Source organism: Heterodontus francisci, chromosome 14, assembly GCF_036365525.1.
Source record: "Heterodontus francisci isolate sHetFra1 chromosome 14, sHetFra1.hap1, whole genome shotgun sequence".
In the NCBI taxonomy this organism is placed as follows: Eukaryota; Metazoa; Chordata; class Chondrichthyes; order Heterodontiformes; family Heterodontidae; genus Heterodontus; species Heterodontus francisci.
This window is the reverse complement of record NC_090384.1, coordinates 53,423,167-53,439,927: the sequence shown is the minus strand read 5'-3', so window position 1 is coordinate 53,439,927 and position 16,761 is coordinate 53,423,167. Positions and strand designations below refer to the sequence as shown.

General features: G+C 44.2%; 1 protein-coding gene across 1 annotated transcript in view; it reads right to left on the bottom strand.

Moving 5' to 3' along the window:
- ctsd (cathepsin D) overlaps positions 1-12,588 on the bottom strand; it is a 44,294-nt gene extending 31,706 nt beyond the window's left edge. The window contains exon 1 of the mRNA XM_068046232.1: positions 12,443-12,588. Coding sequence (XP_067902333.1) covers positions 12,443-12,504 — 62 coding nt within the window. The 5' untranslated portion in view covers positions 12,505-12,588. The remainder of the gene's footprint in view (positions 1-12,442) is intronic.
- Positions 12,589-16,761: the final 4,173 nt, after the last annotated feature.

Here is a 16,761-nt window from a genome sequence, read left to right as displayed (position 1 = left end):
CATCGCTTTCCCACAGAACTGAATCTTGTGAAAACACACGAACCTCAGTAGAGCATAGCTACCCGACCCGAACCCAACCAGGCCTGACGATGTGTGTCAGGTTCGGGTCGGGTCGGGTCTCTGTTCCGGGTCCAGCATTCGGGCTCGGGTCGGACACGGTGCTGCCTTTTGCTCAGGGATGGAAAGGGAAGGAAGCTGATCAACCAGAAGTCTTCAATCAAACAGCACTGTAGATTTGCAGTACTGCAGAGTTCTGATCACTATCCAACGAACTCAGCCACAAACTAAAGTGCTCATGTGTGAAAGTTGGGCGGGGGGGGTGGGCGGTGCGCGCTGTTGGTGACTAGATCAAGCTCCGATTCCCAACTCCATCTGCACGAATTTCCAAGAATAGCCTGCTGCAGGAACGTAGGATCCAAGGTAGGGCACAGCCTCTTTGATGTAGTTAACTTCATTCTAGTAGTCTTGTCCGGTTGGGCGCGGGAAAAAAAAAAAAATCAAAAGGACTCAGGCCCGGGTCGGGTTTCAATTGCATACCCAAGCAGGTCTTTACCTCAGAAAAGAGATAAAAGTCTACCACGTGAACAAGGTTTAAAAGGAACACTGGGCCCCGAACAGCAATACCTACAATCAAGCGAGCTCGAAGCACAGTAAACAAGAGACTCTTCTGATATTGTCTCAAATCCCTCTCTACTATATTTTCCGCTTCTCTTTTCTGTCCCTATCTGCAGGTATACATCACGTGCGCATGCTAGCACGGGCCATCATATATCCATAGGCGTGAACCGTATTAGAGTTTAAGCTTAAGGATTAATAAATTTCACTTTCTCCTTTAAAATGGGAGAAAACCTGGTGTGTTGGTTTCCTTGCCTTATAATTGGAAAGTTGTGAACAAGGATTCACAAAAGGGGGGAGCTGAAAACACTGTTTAAAAATAAAATAAAAAACACTGTTACAATAAGACCAGGTAAAGACTGCAAAAGACCCAGAGATACATAATGCACCTGGTCGTAACACTTTCCTAATTATGTGTTGTACCTGCATACTAACCTTTTGTGATTCATGCACTAGGACACCCAGATCCCTCTGCAATCTCTCATCATTTAGAGAATATGCTTGTTTTTTTCTTCCTGCCAAAGTGGCCAATTTCACACTTTCCCACATTATTCTCCATTCGCCAGGTCTTTGCCCACTCACTTAACCTATCTAAATCCTTTTGTAGCCCCCTTATATCCTCTTCACAAGTTACTTTCCTACCTATCTTTGTGTCATCAACAAATTTAGCAACCGTACCTGCAGTCCCTTCACCCAAGCCATTTATATAAATTGTAAAAAAAATTGAGGCCCCAGCACAGATCCCCATGGCATACCACTTGTTACATCTTGCCAACCAGAAAATGACCCATTTATGCCTACTGTTTCCTGTTAACTAGCCAATCTTATATCCTGCCAATATGTTACCCCCTACACCATTGACCTTGTATTTTCTGCGATAACCTTTGATGTGGCACCTTATCAAATGCCTTCTGGAAATTTAAGTACAATACATCCACTGGTTCCCTTTTATCCACAGCACATGTAACTCCCTCAAAGAACTCCAATTAATTGGTTAAACAAGATTTCCCTTTCACAAAACCATGCTGACTCTGCCTGATTATTTTGAATTATTCTAAGTGTCCTGCTATAACGTCTTTAATAATAGCTTCTAACATTTTCCCTAAGACAGATGTTAAGCTAACTGGCCTGTAGTTTCCTGCTTTCTGTCTCCCTCCTTTTTTGAATAAAAGAGTTACATTCGCTATTTTCCAATCTAACAGAACCTTCCCCGAATCTAGGGAATTTCGGAAAATTAAAACTAACGCATCAACTATCTCACTGGCCACTTCTTTTAACACCCTAGGATGAAGTCCATCAGGACCCGGGGACTTGTCAGCCCACAGTTCCAACAATTTGTTCAGTACCACTTCCCTGGTGATTGTAATTTTCTCGAGTCCCTCCGCCCCTTCCATTTCCTGACTTACAGCTAATACTGGGATGTTACTTGTAGCCTCAATAGTGAAGATTGATGCAAAATATATTTTCAATTCATCTGCCATCTCCTCATTATCCATTAGTAATTCCCCAGACTCATTTTCTATAGGACCAACACTCATTTAGTTAACTTTTTAAAAAAAATATTTATAGAAACTTACTATCTGTCTATATTTCTAGGCAGCTTTCTCTTGCACTCTAAATTTTACCTTCCTTATCTTTTAACCATTCTTTGCTTTTTTTTTTAAATATTCTGTCCTGCCACCCATCTTTGTACAATTATAAGCTTTTTCTTAATGTTTGATACTATCTTTAACTGTTTTAGTTAACCATGGATGGTGGGTCCCACCCTTGGAATTTTTCTTTCTTGTTGAAATGTATCTATTCTGTGTATTCTGAAATATCCCCTTAAATGTCTGCTGCTGCATCTCTATTGACCTACCCCTTAACCTGATTTGCCAGTGCACTTTAGCTAGCTCTGCTTTCATGCCCTCATAATTGCCCTTATTTAAGTTTAATATACTAGTCTTGGACCCACTCTTCTCTCCCGCAAACTGAATGTAAAATTCAATCATATTATCACTGCGACCTAGGGGCACCTTAGCTACAAAGTCATTAATTAATCTTATCTCGTTGCGCAATATCAGGTCTAGTATAGCCTGCTCGGCTCCAGAACATACTGTTCCAATAAACTATCCTGAAAACATTCTATGTACTCCACATCTAGGCTACCTCTGTCCATCTGATTTTTCCAGTCTATATGCAAGTTAAAATCTCCCATAATTAGTGCAATACTTTTCTGACAAGCTGCCATTATTTCTTTCTTTATACCCCATCCTACAGTGTGGTTAATGTCAGGCGACCTGTATACCACACCCACAAGTGACTCTTGCCTTTATGATTCTCACCTGGTCGTAACAATCTGAAGTGCAGAATGAGTTTGAACCAAAGTCCTGGAGGTGATATGATCCCACTTGTCAACAAATGATTGCCTTCAAAATGGGAGAATAGTACTTACACCTTTTTTTTTAATTTCATACATCAGTTAAGGTTTGGCCTTTTTGGACACATTATACGCTTTTCTCTCACTACTGTTTCAAGTCTCCTTTCAACAATGTTAACAATTCTCTTTACTCAAGGTTCAAATTACAGCTTTAAAAGATCTCCAATTCCTAAACACTACCTTGAATACTGGGCTAAGAACAAATGTCGAGGAGGACTGAGCCATGAGGAAAGCTGGGAAAACAGGGACCTTTTAATCCTCAAAAAGGAAACATTACAGAATGAAAGAATGTGCATATTGCATTTCATATACTCAGGATATTTGAAAGCAAGTCATAGCCAATTAAAAATCACTTTTGAAGTGTAGTCACTGTTACATAGGCAAATAGTCAATTGGCATACAGCAAGGTTCCATAAATAGTCGATGAGATGGATAACCACTTAATCCATTTGTCAGTCATAGTGCCGAGAATGAATGCTGCCAAGAAGTCAGTAGAACTTTCCTGCTCTTGGAATAGTCGCAAGATCTTTATATTTAACTGGATAGGCAGACAGGGCCCCATGTTAAATATTTTACCTGAATGCACCTCTGAATGCAACAAGCCCTCAAGTATTGCACTGAAACATCAAGTTAAATTACAAGCTCAAACCTGTGGGACATAAACCCACAACCTTCTGACTCATCAGCAACACGATAATAAATACAGGGAAAAGAAAAGCATCTGAAGGGCTATCTCAAGTTAAACCTTTACATTTGAACAGAGACAAATTCAAACTAGAAGACAAATGTAGGTCTGATATTAGGAAAAGTTTAACATAAAGCAAAAAAATGTAATCTACTTCTAGGTTGGAGACTGTAGGCGTAATCCAGCCAGCTGGGTGCTATGATGGATGGAAGGAGGTAGGCGTTAGGCAAAGAGAGGTAAAATAATCAGTTTTCCTTTTTGTTACGATCGAGGTGGGAGCAGTGCACTGTTTTTTGTCTAGCTCTACTTCTCCACAGGTCACAACATATTTAAATTTTTTCCCACTTAACAATATGGTCAATCGTAGAGTAAGAGAGAGATACAGCACTGAAACAGGCCCTTCAGCCCGAGTCTGTGCCAACCATCAACCACCCATTTATACTAATCCTACATTAATCCCATATTGCCTACCACATCCCCACCTTCCCTCAATTCTCCTGCCACCTATCCACACTAGGGGCAATTTATAATGGCCAATTTACCCATCAACCTGCAAGTCTTTGGCTGTGGGAGGAAACCGGAGCACCTGGCAAAAACCCACACAGTCACAGGGAGAACTTGCAAACTCTGCACAGGCAGTACACAAAACCAAACCCGGGTCGCTGGAGCTGTGAGGCTGCGGTGCTAACCACTGCGCCGCCCCTTAAATAAACTCTAATTTTCCCAGAATATGAATAAAACACACTAACCAGGTTTCTTTAATAAAAAAAATTCTCAGATTATGAAACAAGTCTTAACCACTAACGAATTAAAGCAGAAACACACACTGAAATTTTAAAGTTCCCTTTTTACCTTAGCCCCTCACTCACACATAGACACACACATACCAGTTAACCAGAAAAATAAAAAGAAATTTTCGTTCAGAGCTGTGTTACTGATAAAAAAAAACACAGGCTGAATCCTTGTTCATTCTTGAAGAAAACAGATGAGCTGTGTTGTGTTCCAAAACTGGCATACAGTCTGGCTTCCGAGTACATATTGACGGGGTCACTGGGATCTTTTAGAACAGTTCTTCTCAGGCAGTGTTAGAATTAACTTAGCAGGCTTTTTCTTCAAAAACAGGAGACGAGATGACACAGTGGACTGCACAGCATCTTTCGGAGAGGTGCTGGAAAGCTGAGCTGGGTTGTGGTGCTCTCCCCTTCCTTAGGAATTCTCTTCTCCTTCTGCAGGCTTCACTCTTTAAATATTCAGCAAGAATCTAGTCTCTTCCTCTGTGATACCACTTCAGCAGCAGGAGCTAACTTGATTTCATTCACTGACATTACAACCAAAAACTTGCGAGTTTGCTGCACTCAAGTGTGCATTGCTGCTCCTGGGCCTGTCCTGTCAAGGGGTACATGACTGTCACTTCTCTGCCCAGTTACCAGTAGGGAATTTCAACTTCCCCAGTATTAACTGGGATAATCTTAGGGCAAAAGGCTTAAAGAGGGCAGAATTCTTAAAGTGCATACAGGAGAGCTTTTTGAGACAGCACATAGAAAGTCCTACAAGAGAAGGGGCAGTACTGGACCTAATCCTAGGGAATGAAGCCAGACAAGTAGTAGAAGTGTCAGTGGGGGAACATTTCAGGGATAGTGACCATAACGAAGATTTAAAAGGTAGTTATGGAAAGGGACAAAGATGGACCAGAAATAAAAGGTACCGAATTGGGGAAGGCCGATTTCAATATGATTAAACAGGATCTGTCCAAAGTGGACTGGGAACAGCTACTTGTAGGAAAGTCTACATCAGACCAGTGGGAGCCATCCAAAAAAGGAAACAGAGTTCAAGGTCAACATATTCCCATAAAAGGTGAAGGGTAGGACCAACTAGATCAGGGAACCCTGGATGTCAAGGGATATAGAGGAGTGGATAAGGGGGGGAAAAAAGAGGCTTATGGCAGATTCAGGGGGCTGAAAACAGCAGAGGCCCTAGGGGAGTATAGAAAGCGTAGAAGGGTACTTAAAAAAGTAATTAGTAGAGCGAAGAGGGGGCATGAAAAATGCTGGCAGGCAAGATAAAGGAAAATCCTAAGGCATTTTATAAGTATATTAAGGGCAAGAGGATAACGGACCAAAATGGCAATGTGTGGGGATTCCGAGGACATAGGTGAGGTTTTAAATGATTACTTTTCATCTACGTTCACTATGGAGAAGGACGATGTAGGTGTAGAGTTCAGGGAGGGGGATTGTGATATACTTGAACAAATTAGCATTGAAAGGGAGGAGATATTAGCGGTTTTAGCAGGCTTAAAAGTGGATAAAACCCCAGGACTAGATGAGATGTATCCCAGGCTGCAATGTGAGGCAAGGGAGGAAATAACAGGGGCTCTGACACAAATTTTCAAATCCTCTCTGGCCACAGGAGAGGTGCCAGAGTACTGGAGGACAGTGAATGTGGTACCATTATTCAAGAAGGGTAGCAGGGATAAACCAGGTAATTACAGGCCAGTGAGCCTATCAGTAGTAGGGAAACTATTGGAAAAAAAAATCTGAGGGACAGGATTAATCTCCACTTGGAGAGGCAGGGATTAAACAAGGATAGTCAGCATGGCTTTGTCATGGGGAGATCAGGTTTTACAAACTCGATTGAATTTTTCGAGGATGTGTTGCGAGTGGAAGCCTGTGACCAGTGGTGTACCGCAGGGATCGGTCCGGGGACCCTTGCTGTTTGTAGTGTACATTAATGATTTAGACGTGAATATAGGAGGTATGATCAGTAAGTTCGTAGATGACATTAAAATTGGTGGTGTCGTAAATAGTGAAGAGGAAAGCCTTAGATTACAGGACGATATAGATGGGCTAATAAGATGGGCAAAGCAGTGGCAAATGGAATTTAATCCTGAGACGTGTGAGGTGATGCATTTTGGGAGGACTAACAAGGCAAAGGATGGTAGAATCCTAGGAGGTACAGAGGGTCAGAGGGACCTTGGTGTACTTGTCCATAGATCACTGAAGGCAGCAGCACAGGTAGATAAGGTGGTTAGGAAGGCATATGGGATACTTGCCTTTATTAGCGGAGGCATAGAATACAAGAGCAGGGAGGTTATGATGGAGCTGTAGAAGATGCTAGTTAGGCCACAGCTGGAGTACTGTGTACAGATCTGGTTGCCATACTATTGGATGTGATTGCACTGGAGAGTGTGCAGAGGAGATTCACCAGGATGTTGCCTGGGCTGGAGCATTTCAGCTATGAAGAGAGACTGTTTTCCTTAGAGCACAGAAGGCAGAGGGGGGAACCTGATTGAGGTATACAAAATTATGAGGGGCATTGATAGGTTAGATAAGAAGCAATTTTTTCCCTTAGCAGAGGGGTCAATAACCAGGGGGCATAGATTAAAGGTAAGGGCAGGAGGTTTAGAGGGAATTTGAGGAAAAATGTTTTCACCCAGTGGTTGGAATCTGGAACACACTGCCTGAAGGGGTGGTACAGGCAGGAACCCTCAACATTTTAGTAGTATTTAGATGATGTGAGAACAGAATTTTATGGGGACATTTAAGATGAAATAATTAATCAATCATGTATTGCTAACAAGCTAGCTTCAGTGCTGCAGGGAGGGACAGCTTATCAGAAATGACTTCATAACTTCAGGGCTGCAGAGTCAACTTGGCCTTGCAGCTGGTACAGCGCAATAGCAGAAAGAGACATTATGCTTCAACAACACTTCTTATCTCATCACCCAGACATGACACATTCCTAAGGAACAGTTAGTGAGAGAAACATACTGACCAGGCAAACCCACGCCCCTTGTCAGAGGGTGGCTCAGCCTAACGGTCCGAAGAGATAGGGGAATAAGAAACTGCTCAAGGAGAGGATGACAAGGCAGTGCCCTAATACCAAGAAACTGCAGAGTTTGTAAACCAATTGGGAACATAAAGGGGGTGCCACTGATTTGTAAGAATAACTATAAGGCGGCTTGATTTGGCACGAAGAGTTCAGTTCAGTGTTAGTTCAGTCTGTGTGTTGCTTTTAGTTTTAGTTCAGTTCATTGTTAATTGTTACATCTTCAGAAAACTTAAGTACTGCAATAAAAAGTTTCTTAAAGCTACAGTCGGACTTCGTCTCTCTTTGTGCAACTAATGGGATCCAACAGATGAGCACTTGAAATGCCACAGCACAGAAGGCTACGGGCCAAGTGCTGGAAAATGGTATCAGGATAGGTGCTTGATGGCCGGCATGGACACGGTGGGCTGAAGGGCCTGTTTTCTGTGCTGTACAACTGACTCGAAGACCAGAGTTTGTTCTATTTTTAACTTGGGTCATGTGACAATCAGTAAACATTGTTGCCAAATCAGTTCTCAGTGTCCCCTTCATGACCCTCTTGGAAAAAATAAACTAGTCCAGCATTTCTTCAGTTTGACTGAACTCAACAAAAAATATTATTTTTTTTTACAAAAAACAGGACACACTTTCATAACAAGTTTAAATGTTTTTTTCTTAAGATACTTGTCTGATTTAATTTAGAAGAGCTACTCAGTGTTTACCAAGGACAAGGTTATATAGGTTATTAGATCACTTGCAATGACTTTTGCATAAGTAGGAGAAGCCCCTATGGTATGTCAGTGTCTCTCACATGCAGCAATAAGCTATTTCACTGACAGTGCACTTTAATATCGCGCAAGTGTCCTTTACTATTGCACAATTGATTTTAAAAGGAAAATTCCTTCATACAAATGTACGCTGAAGCACTTGCTGCACAAGTTTAATTGCATAAAATCCACGTCATCTGAAGGGGTTAAGCGGACATAAAATGTGAATTAGGAAGGCAGCTCAGTAGAATATAGTTAAGTCAGGATGGGAAAAAGACACAAGTCTGTATCTTTGAGTCCCACAACAGCTTGGCGTAGTTGGCAGGATACTTGCACTGGACCATCCGAGTGGCACTGCAAGCAGGTGAGTATATTTACCATCCATAGTTAGGGCAGTAAGCCTACCTGAATAAAGGTCCAATTGAGTACCCAAAGAATCTAAAGGAGGACACAGGACCGTGGTGGGGCGACAGTAAGTTTGACGCATGCAGAGGTCAGAACCACTTACCGTAAGGTAAACAGGACGTAAAGCCGCACTGGTCGGGAGAGGCAAAGGGAATAGGAGACTGCGCTGGGCAGAGTCAGGAGGTTAGCAAAATGTCAGAGAAGAAGTTGAGTGACGAAATGCATTTCAACTGAGGCCCCGAGGGCTCCATGACTAAGTTTACGGCAGAACATTAAAAGATTATTAAAAAGATGCAAAAGGATGGGTGGGATCCAGAGGAAACCCCCAAGAAGCAGAAAACTTGGTGGATAGGTCAGAAGAAGGATAAGGAACAGAAAAGGGGCAGTTATCGTGACTGCACTATACTTGCAACTAAATGCCTGCTACCCGACCTGAATCTGATGGGACCCAACGACGTGTCGGGTTTGGGTCAGGTCGGACACACACAGTATTAATTGGATTTGAAAGGCTGTTTAAAAAGAAATGGATTCGGAATCGGAAGGTAGGTAAAGCGAACATTCCGGTGGTCAGGTCAGGCTCGGGTCTGGTTGGACGTAGGAAAAGAGGGAGGGACTCGGGCCAGGTCCGATGTAGTTCTGTCGGGTTCGGGTCAGCCGAATACGGGGAACATCCACCCCTGTATGATAGAGCAGGAATAACCCCCAAGGCACCCCCTCCTGATTTTCTCAAAATGGCCCCAATGATGGTACAAACCAAAACCTTCAAAAGGGAAAGTAAAAGGATGAAAAGGATAATGTTAAGGTAGATGAAGGCAGTAAGGCGGTAGAAACGGAAGAGGTAATGGAGAAAAGAACGCATGTCCCTTTTAGTCCAGGTGAAAAACAAATGTTACTTAGAGAACTGTCCTACCTTAAGCTCCATAATGGTAATAGGGAATTTTGGACTAAACTTGGGGAAATGCAGTAGTTCCACTGCATGCATCCAAAAGGACACATACTCCTTGGTGAAGGTAAAGTGCCCCAGAGACATATGGAACGAGTTGAGCTCTAACTACTGCACTGGTGGGTGGACAATGACAGAAAAGGGGACAACCACTGATGAGATAGCAGGCAAACATCGGGCCTTTAAGGATGAAGTGCAGGAGAAATTGGGAAAGAGTTAATCCGATTGGAGATATATCACATCCGTTGCCCATAAGAAAGGGGAAAAATCAGTCATGGACTATGCGGAGTGGAAGTGGGATGCATATGTACAATACAGTGGCTGTGAATTCCCATCGCGTTAATTAAGAAATATTTTTGAAAATGTTAAAGGAAGGTTAAGGTCCAGAGCACCAGAAGGTCCTAAAAGTGGGTTTGTCATAAGGAGGAAATTATATAGATATCATGCGATGGGCTTTAGACCAACAGGGAAGTAAAATAGGAGCTGTAGCAGCAGTGACTATACAAAAGAGGTGCTATAACCGCAGCAAACAAGGCCATATGGCAAAAGGACTGTAATGTCCCAAAGAAAGGACAGACACCAACAAATCGGTGTACAGACTGCACAAAGCATGGGCATAACCAGAATGGCTGCTGGGCGCCCAGTGGAGGAAAGGAAGGACAAGGGCCTAAACAGACCTCTAGTGGTGGGTCAGGGCAACAGTTCCTGACAGCCAAAGAGGCCCAGCGATTGTTCCAGGATCTGGCCAGGAACAACGCATAGGGAATATTGGCCCTCCGATCATCCAGGGCCGGGGACCCCACTTTGTGCACTGACGCGCTGTTAAGGGGCCGACAGTGCGGCATGTTAATAGACACTGGGGCGTCCGTCTCAATTACGGACCTGGATTTACCAGTAATGAGACAAACAGTATTATCTGGGATTGGGGGAAGACAAGGATCAGGGCAAAACACAGACAATTCCGCCAGAAGTGGGCAGATTAATGATCACCATGCAGATATGGGTATGTAAGACAAGGGGAAGGAAACATCCTGGGGATGGATCTTTTAATGGAACTGGGGGTCTCGATTAGCCCAGGTAACCACAAGATACTAACCCAGGGCCCACTCCAGGGGAAAAGAACCCCGATCATTGCTCGCAATGAGGCAGCAATGACAGAGGCCGATTCGGACCCATGGGAATGCCACAGTCACTGGGGAGTGCTGTGACGACAAGTCATCAGAGTTAGGGCACAGCATAAACATGATTATGGAAGGTTTAATATGGCACCCGTCCATATAGTGAGACCAGAGCATTTCCCAAGGAAATAGTACCCCATTAAACGGCAGCAAGCGGTATGGGAAACAGTACAAGCCTGGAACGTTGAACAGTGAGAAGGACGCAGTCTACCGCAAATTCCCCCATTTGGCCAGTCGGGAAGCCCGACAGATCTTACCAACTATAGATTACACATCCTTGAACAAAATGATACCCAAAGAACATCCGATAGCAGCCACTCCCGCGATTATATTCAATGAACTGAGGCCAGACCATAGGATTTTATCTATTAGACATAGTAAACGGATTTTGGGCTATACTGTTGCATGACAAATCCCAGGACAAGCTTGCGTTCACAGTCGGGCACCGGCAGTATACCTGGACACGCCTGCCGCAAGGATTCCACAATAGCCCGGCAATCTTTGTGTGATACCCGGAGTCAGGCAAGCGTAGCTGGGGACAGCACGATAGTCCAATACATAGACAACATCCTGACTGCCTTGAAGACAGCCAGGAAACACGTAGGGGCCCTACTGGGCATTTTAAATCCCGCTACCTCCAGCAGCTCTAAGGTAAGCCCGAAGAAAGCCCAGCTGGGACAATGGGAGGTCCAATACCTAGGGTACCAGGTCACACAGGGCAAGTGGGAGCTCCCCCAGAGCAGGGAGGAGGCCATTGATAGAATTCCTAGACCGGTGACGCAAGGAATTAGAAAGGTCTTGGGCCTATTTAACTCCTGTTGAAATTTTATGGAGGACTTTGCGAAAATCACAGGACCTGACCAAAGGTGGGGGAAGGCATCACAGGACAGTATAGAATGGGGTGAGGAACAGGAACAAGCAGACGCTGCATTAAAACATACACTCATCCGCACGCAGACACTAGGATTACCCTGCATGGGAAAACCACACCACCTGTACACCAACAACAGGGATGGATTATATAAGCACGGTACTAACCCAGGAGCACGGGGACCACGAGACCGGTAGGATACTTCTTGACCAAACAGCTCCCTTTAGTGAGCGGCATGTCCCACTTCATGGCAGCACTTGATTGCGCATCATGGGCAGTGAAGGTCTGCAAACCTATAGTAATGTCAGGGGAAGTATTTCTCCATACAAGACACATTTTTAAAAAAAAGAGCAGCTCAATAGAAGACAGCAAAATGTCTTTGACGAGCGAAGGAAAAGCAGTTTACATATACATTAAATAGGGGGCTGGTTGTAAAGGCCAAATATCTCACTTTAAAAAAAAGCTATAAACACAACCGGACACGCAAACATACAAACTGAAAATCTGCCAACAAATGCAACAAACACAATTTAAAATAAAATGCTACTTATTGTAAATGAAACATGGAAAACCACAGCTCCGAATTTTAATAAACCAACGCCCCTTCTTTGCGAATGACACTACTGAAGAGTTAAAAGGCGTCTTGGAACAGAAAAGCGAAGCTGTTTTCGAGCAGAGCCGAGAGGGTGACCCAGCTTTTCATCACAACAGCCAGGCTATGTCAGTAGCCCGCCCTGCTTTCAGTCCCCTCTTACCGTAAGAGCCCGTCACAGACAGCAAATGCTGCCAACAGCAGCAGCGAAACTTCCACCTTCATAATAGCAACTGGAAAATCTCCACAGCTGCTGTGTGTCAACGCCGGTAAAATGAAGCACAAATCTCCACTCGCCCCGCCTTAAAGATGTGCGTCAACTCAGACCAACATGCAAATACAGCCACATGCACATGAGACATCCCCTGACGCTGCATTAACCCTCTCCTTCCACTCACCAACTTCTCATTCATTCCAGGCTTGCTGGCACAGGCAATCTTCGTGAAAATTGCTCAAAATCCTTCTTTCTAAAACAAAAGAATATTGCGAAAGTATCGTTTCTGTAACAAAGAAATGGAAACACTCAGCAGATCTGGAACTATCTGTGTCCACATCCAAAACGTCAGCTTGGCTGCACTGCCTGCACTCCACAAGCCACTTATTTCCAACAGTTTCTGTTTTGCCTCACATTTCCAGCATCTGTAGTATTTTGTTTTGTGATCATATTTTTTGTACTCAGAGATCTAGTGTATCTCGGTATGTTCTACGGTGAATTTAAAGCAAAAAGGGATATTCAGTAAATTCACTGCTGAAATCACAGCATGAAATGTTTAAGGGACACTTTAAGGGCCAAAAAAATCAGTTTGTCAAGTTGGCATGAAATTCTGCTAATTGACTGCCATGTCGAATAAAGCCTTCGGGCTAGATTTTCAAATGAGGGTTGGGAACCCGACGCCTGGATAATTTCTGGGTCCCGACCCTGCATTGCCACTGCATCACTCGTGCGACACTGGGCCGAAATTTATAGTCCCACCACCGTAATTGGCAGTGGGCAAAGGCTCAATGGGGAAAGGCCACTGTGTAAGGTACCCCTACCAAGGTGAACTGAGGGGCTGGATCCGTGGAAAACACCCGGGTTGTATCCAGAAAATAGTTGTTTGCTGCAAAAAGTACATGGCAGGTAAAATGAAATGGAAGGGTTGTGAGGCAACTCACTCCTGTATTAAAGGAAACTGATCTCCTTTGCACTCTTTGTATTGTTGACTTGGTGCTGTTTTGAACTGTTTTGTAATGTATTTTTTACAGTTTTTACAAATAAAGTATATTGTGGAAATAAAAAAAAGCACCTTGGAGGACCAGCAGCCCAATCGAACAGGAAAGTGGCCTAGTGGCCAAATGGAAGGTAAAGCGCAAAATCCGGTGCTAGATTCACCAGCTCCTGAAACTTTTCATCACCAATGAAAAGCTTTAACCTCTGCCCACTTTGAACCCGACAGCTATGCACTAATGCGCACCACACTGTATGGGTTCGGTGCTCTAACTTTTGAAAATTGCCTTCTCAGCCTCCCCAGCCCGTTAACAAGCTCCTCGAGGAGCTTAATGGGTTGCTAATTGGAGATGAGCGGGTTCCCTGTTCCCTCCCCCTGCTCCACCCCACCTTGGAAAATTGCCTTGCGTTCCAGAGGTGGTGGGATCCAGTGCCTTTCTCTGGGAACACAATTTTCAAATTGTGCCCGCACCCCTTCCAGACCCCACCAGCAATTGCAAATCCCAGCCTTTAAATTTAAACTGCCCAATGTCACACAGGCAAGGAAAGTTCTACATTTGATTGCTAATCAATCTCATATCTCAGTCAGTGAAGCAGCAGTGATGTTATACAGTAACAATGTTATAAATTAGCCAGGGTTCCTGCCAGATTCTGCTAGCAAGTAGAAATGCATCACCAGCAACTTGAATTTCTATAGCCCCTCACATGTGCCTCTCAAAGTTTTACAATAAAGTGAAACATTAATAATTGCTAAGGGACAGAAACCAGAGAGTAGTGGTGAATGGTTGTTTTTCACAATGGAGGGAAATATACAGTGGTGTTCCCCAGCGTTTGGTGTTAGGACAACTGCTCTCTGTGGTCGAATATCCCAGAGGCTGCCATCCTGAAGCAGGGTTTGGTGATCCCAGCAGGGTGTTTCTGATCGCGGAGTGGAGTCAGCGATCGCAGACGGGGCTTTGGATCCCAGCTGTGTGGTCCAATGATGGGCTTGGAGGAAGCACTTCTGCTCCTATTGGCCTACAAGCAGCACTACCAAGTCAGTTATCTTGTTTGCAAAATAATCCTCAGCTCCCTTTAGCTGCCGGGTTTCCTGAGGTCCAGGAAACATGGCCTGCATGAGTTAAACCTGAAAATTGTTTTTTATTAATTCATGGGATGTGAGCATCGCTGGCAAGGCCAGCATTTATTGCCCTTCCCTAATTGTCCTTCAGAAGGTGGTGGTGAGCTGCCTTCTTGACCCACTGCAGTCCTTGGTGTGTAGGTACACCAACAGTGCTGTTAGGAAGGGAATTCCAGGATTCTGACCCAGCGACTGTGAAGGAACAGCGATCTAGTTCCAAGTCAGGATGGTGTGTGGCTTGGAGGGGAACTTGCAAATGGTGCTCCCATGCATAGCTGCCCTTGTCCTTCTAGGTGATAGAGGCCATGAGTTTGGAAGGTGCTGTTGAAGGAGCCTTGGTGAGTTTCTGCAGTGCATCTTGTAGATGGTATACACTGCTGCCACTGTGCATTGGTGGTGCAATCAGGTGGGCTGCTTTGTCATTGATGGTGTTGAGTTTCTTGAGTGTTGCTGGAGCTGCACCCATCCATACAAATGGAGAGTGTTCCACTCCTGACTTAGAACCATAGAACCATAGAAAAATAACAGTATAGAATGAGGCCATTCAGCCCATTGTTTCTGTGCTGGCTGAAAAAACTAATCCCACCTTCTAGCACCAGGGCCATAGTCCTGCAGGATTACAGCACTTCAGCTACATGTCCAGGTACCTTTTAAAAGAACTGGCAGCGAACTGGCAGCAAATTCCAGACACCCACTATCCTCTGGGGGAAACGGTTTCCCCTCATGAGCCCTCTAATTCTTCTACCAATCACCTTAAATCTGCATCCCCTGGTAACTGACCTCCCTGCCAGGGGAAACAGGTCCTTCCTGTCCACTCTATCTAGGCCCCTCATAATTTTGTACGCCTCAATCAAATCACTCTTCAGCCTCCTCAGTTCCAGGGAAAACAACCCTGGCCTATCCAATCTTTCTTCATAGCTGCAACCTTCAAGCCCTGGCAACATTTTTGTAAATCTCCTCTGCACCCTCTCCAGAGCAATTATGTCCTTTCTGTAATGTGGTGACCAGACCTGCACACAATACTCCGGCTGTGACCTAACCAGCGTTTTATACAGTTCCATGATCACATCCCTGCTTTTGTACTCTGTACCTCGGCCAATAAAGGAAAGCAATCCATATGCCTTCTTCACCACTCTATTCACCTGTCCTGCCACCTTCAGGGACCTGTGGAAATGCACTCCAAGGTCTTTCACTTCTTCTACCCCTCTCAATATCCTCCCGTTTATTGTGTATTCCCTTATTTTATTTGGCCTCCCCAAATGCAATACCTCACACTTCTCTGGATTGAATTCCATTTGCCACTTTTCCACCCACTCAACCAAACCATTGATATCATTCTGGAGTGTATGGCTTTCCTCCTCACTATTACCTACATGGCCAATTTTTGTGTCATCTGCAAATTTCAAAATCATGCCTCCCACATTTAAGTCCAAACCATTAATATATGCCACAAACAGCAAGGGACCCAACACTGAGCCCTGTGGAACGCCACTGGAAACAGCTTTCCAATCTCAAAAACATCCATCGACTACTTCCCTTTGTCCCTGAGCCAATTCTGGATCCAACCTGCCACCTTCCCCTGAGACAAAGGCTTGCATTTTACTGACATGCGGGACCTTGTCAAATGCCTTATTAAAATCCATGTAAAAAACATCCACTACACTACCCTCATCAATCCTCCTTGTTCGTTCCTCAAAAAACTCAATTAAGTTAGTAAGACATGACCTTCCCATTACAAATCCATGCCTTTCTAAGTGACAGTTTATCTTATCCCTCAGAATAGATTCTAACAATTTAACCAGCACCGAGGTCAGACTGACTGGCCTATAATTATTTGTAGATGGTAGACAGGCATTGGGGAGACAGGAGGTGAGTTACTTGGCACAGGATTCCCGGCCTCCAACCTTCTCTTGTAGCCGCAGTATTTATATAGCTGGTCCAGTTACATTTCTGGTCAATGGTAACCCCCCAGGATGGTGATTGTGGGGGATTTATCAATAGTATTGCTGTTGAACATTAATGGGAGATGGTTATATTCTTTTTTGTTGGAGATGGTCATTGCCTGGCACTTACGTGGCACAAATGTTACTTAACACCAATCAGCCCAAGCCTGACTGTTTACCTGATCTTTCTGCATGCGGGCACAGACTGCTTC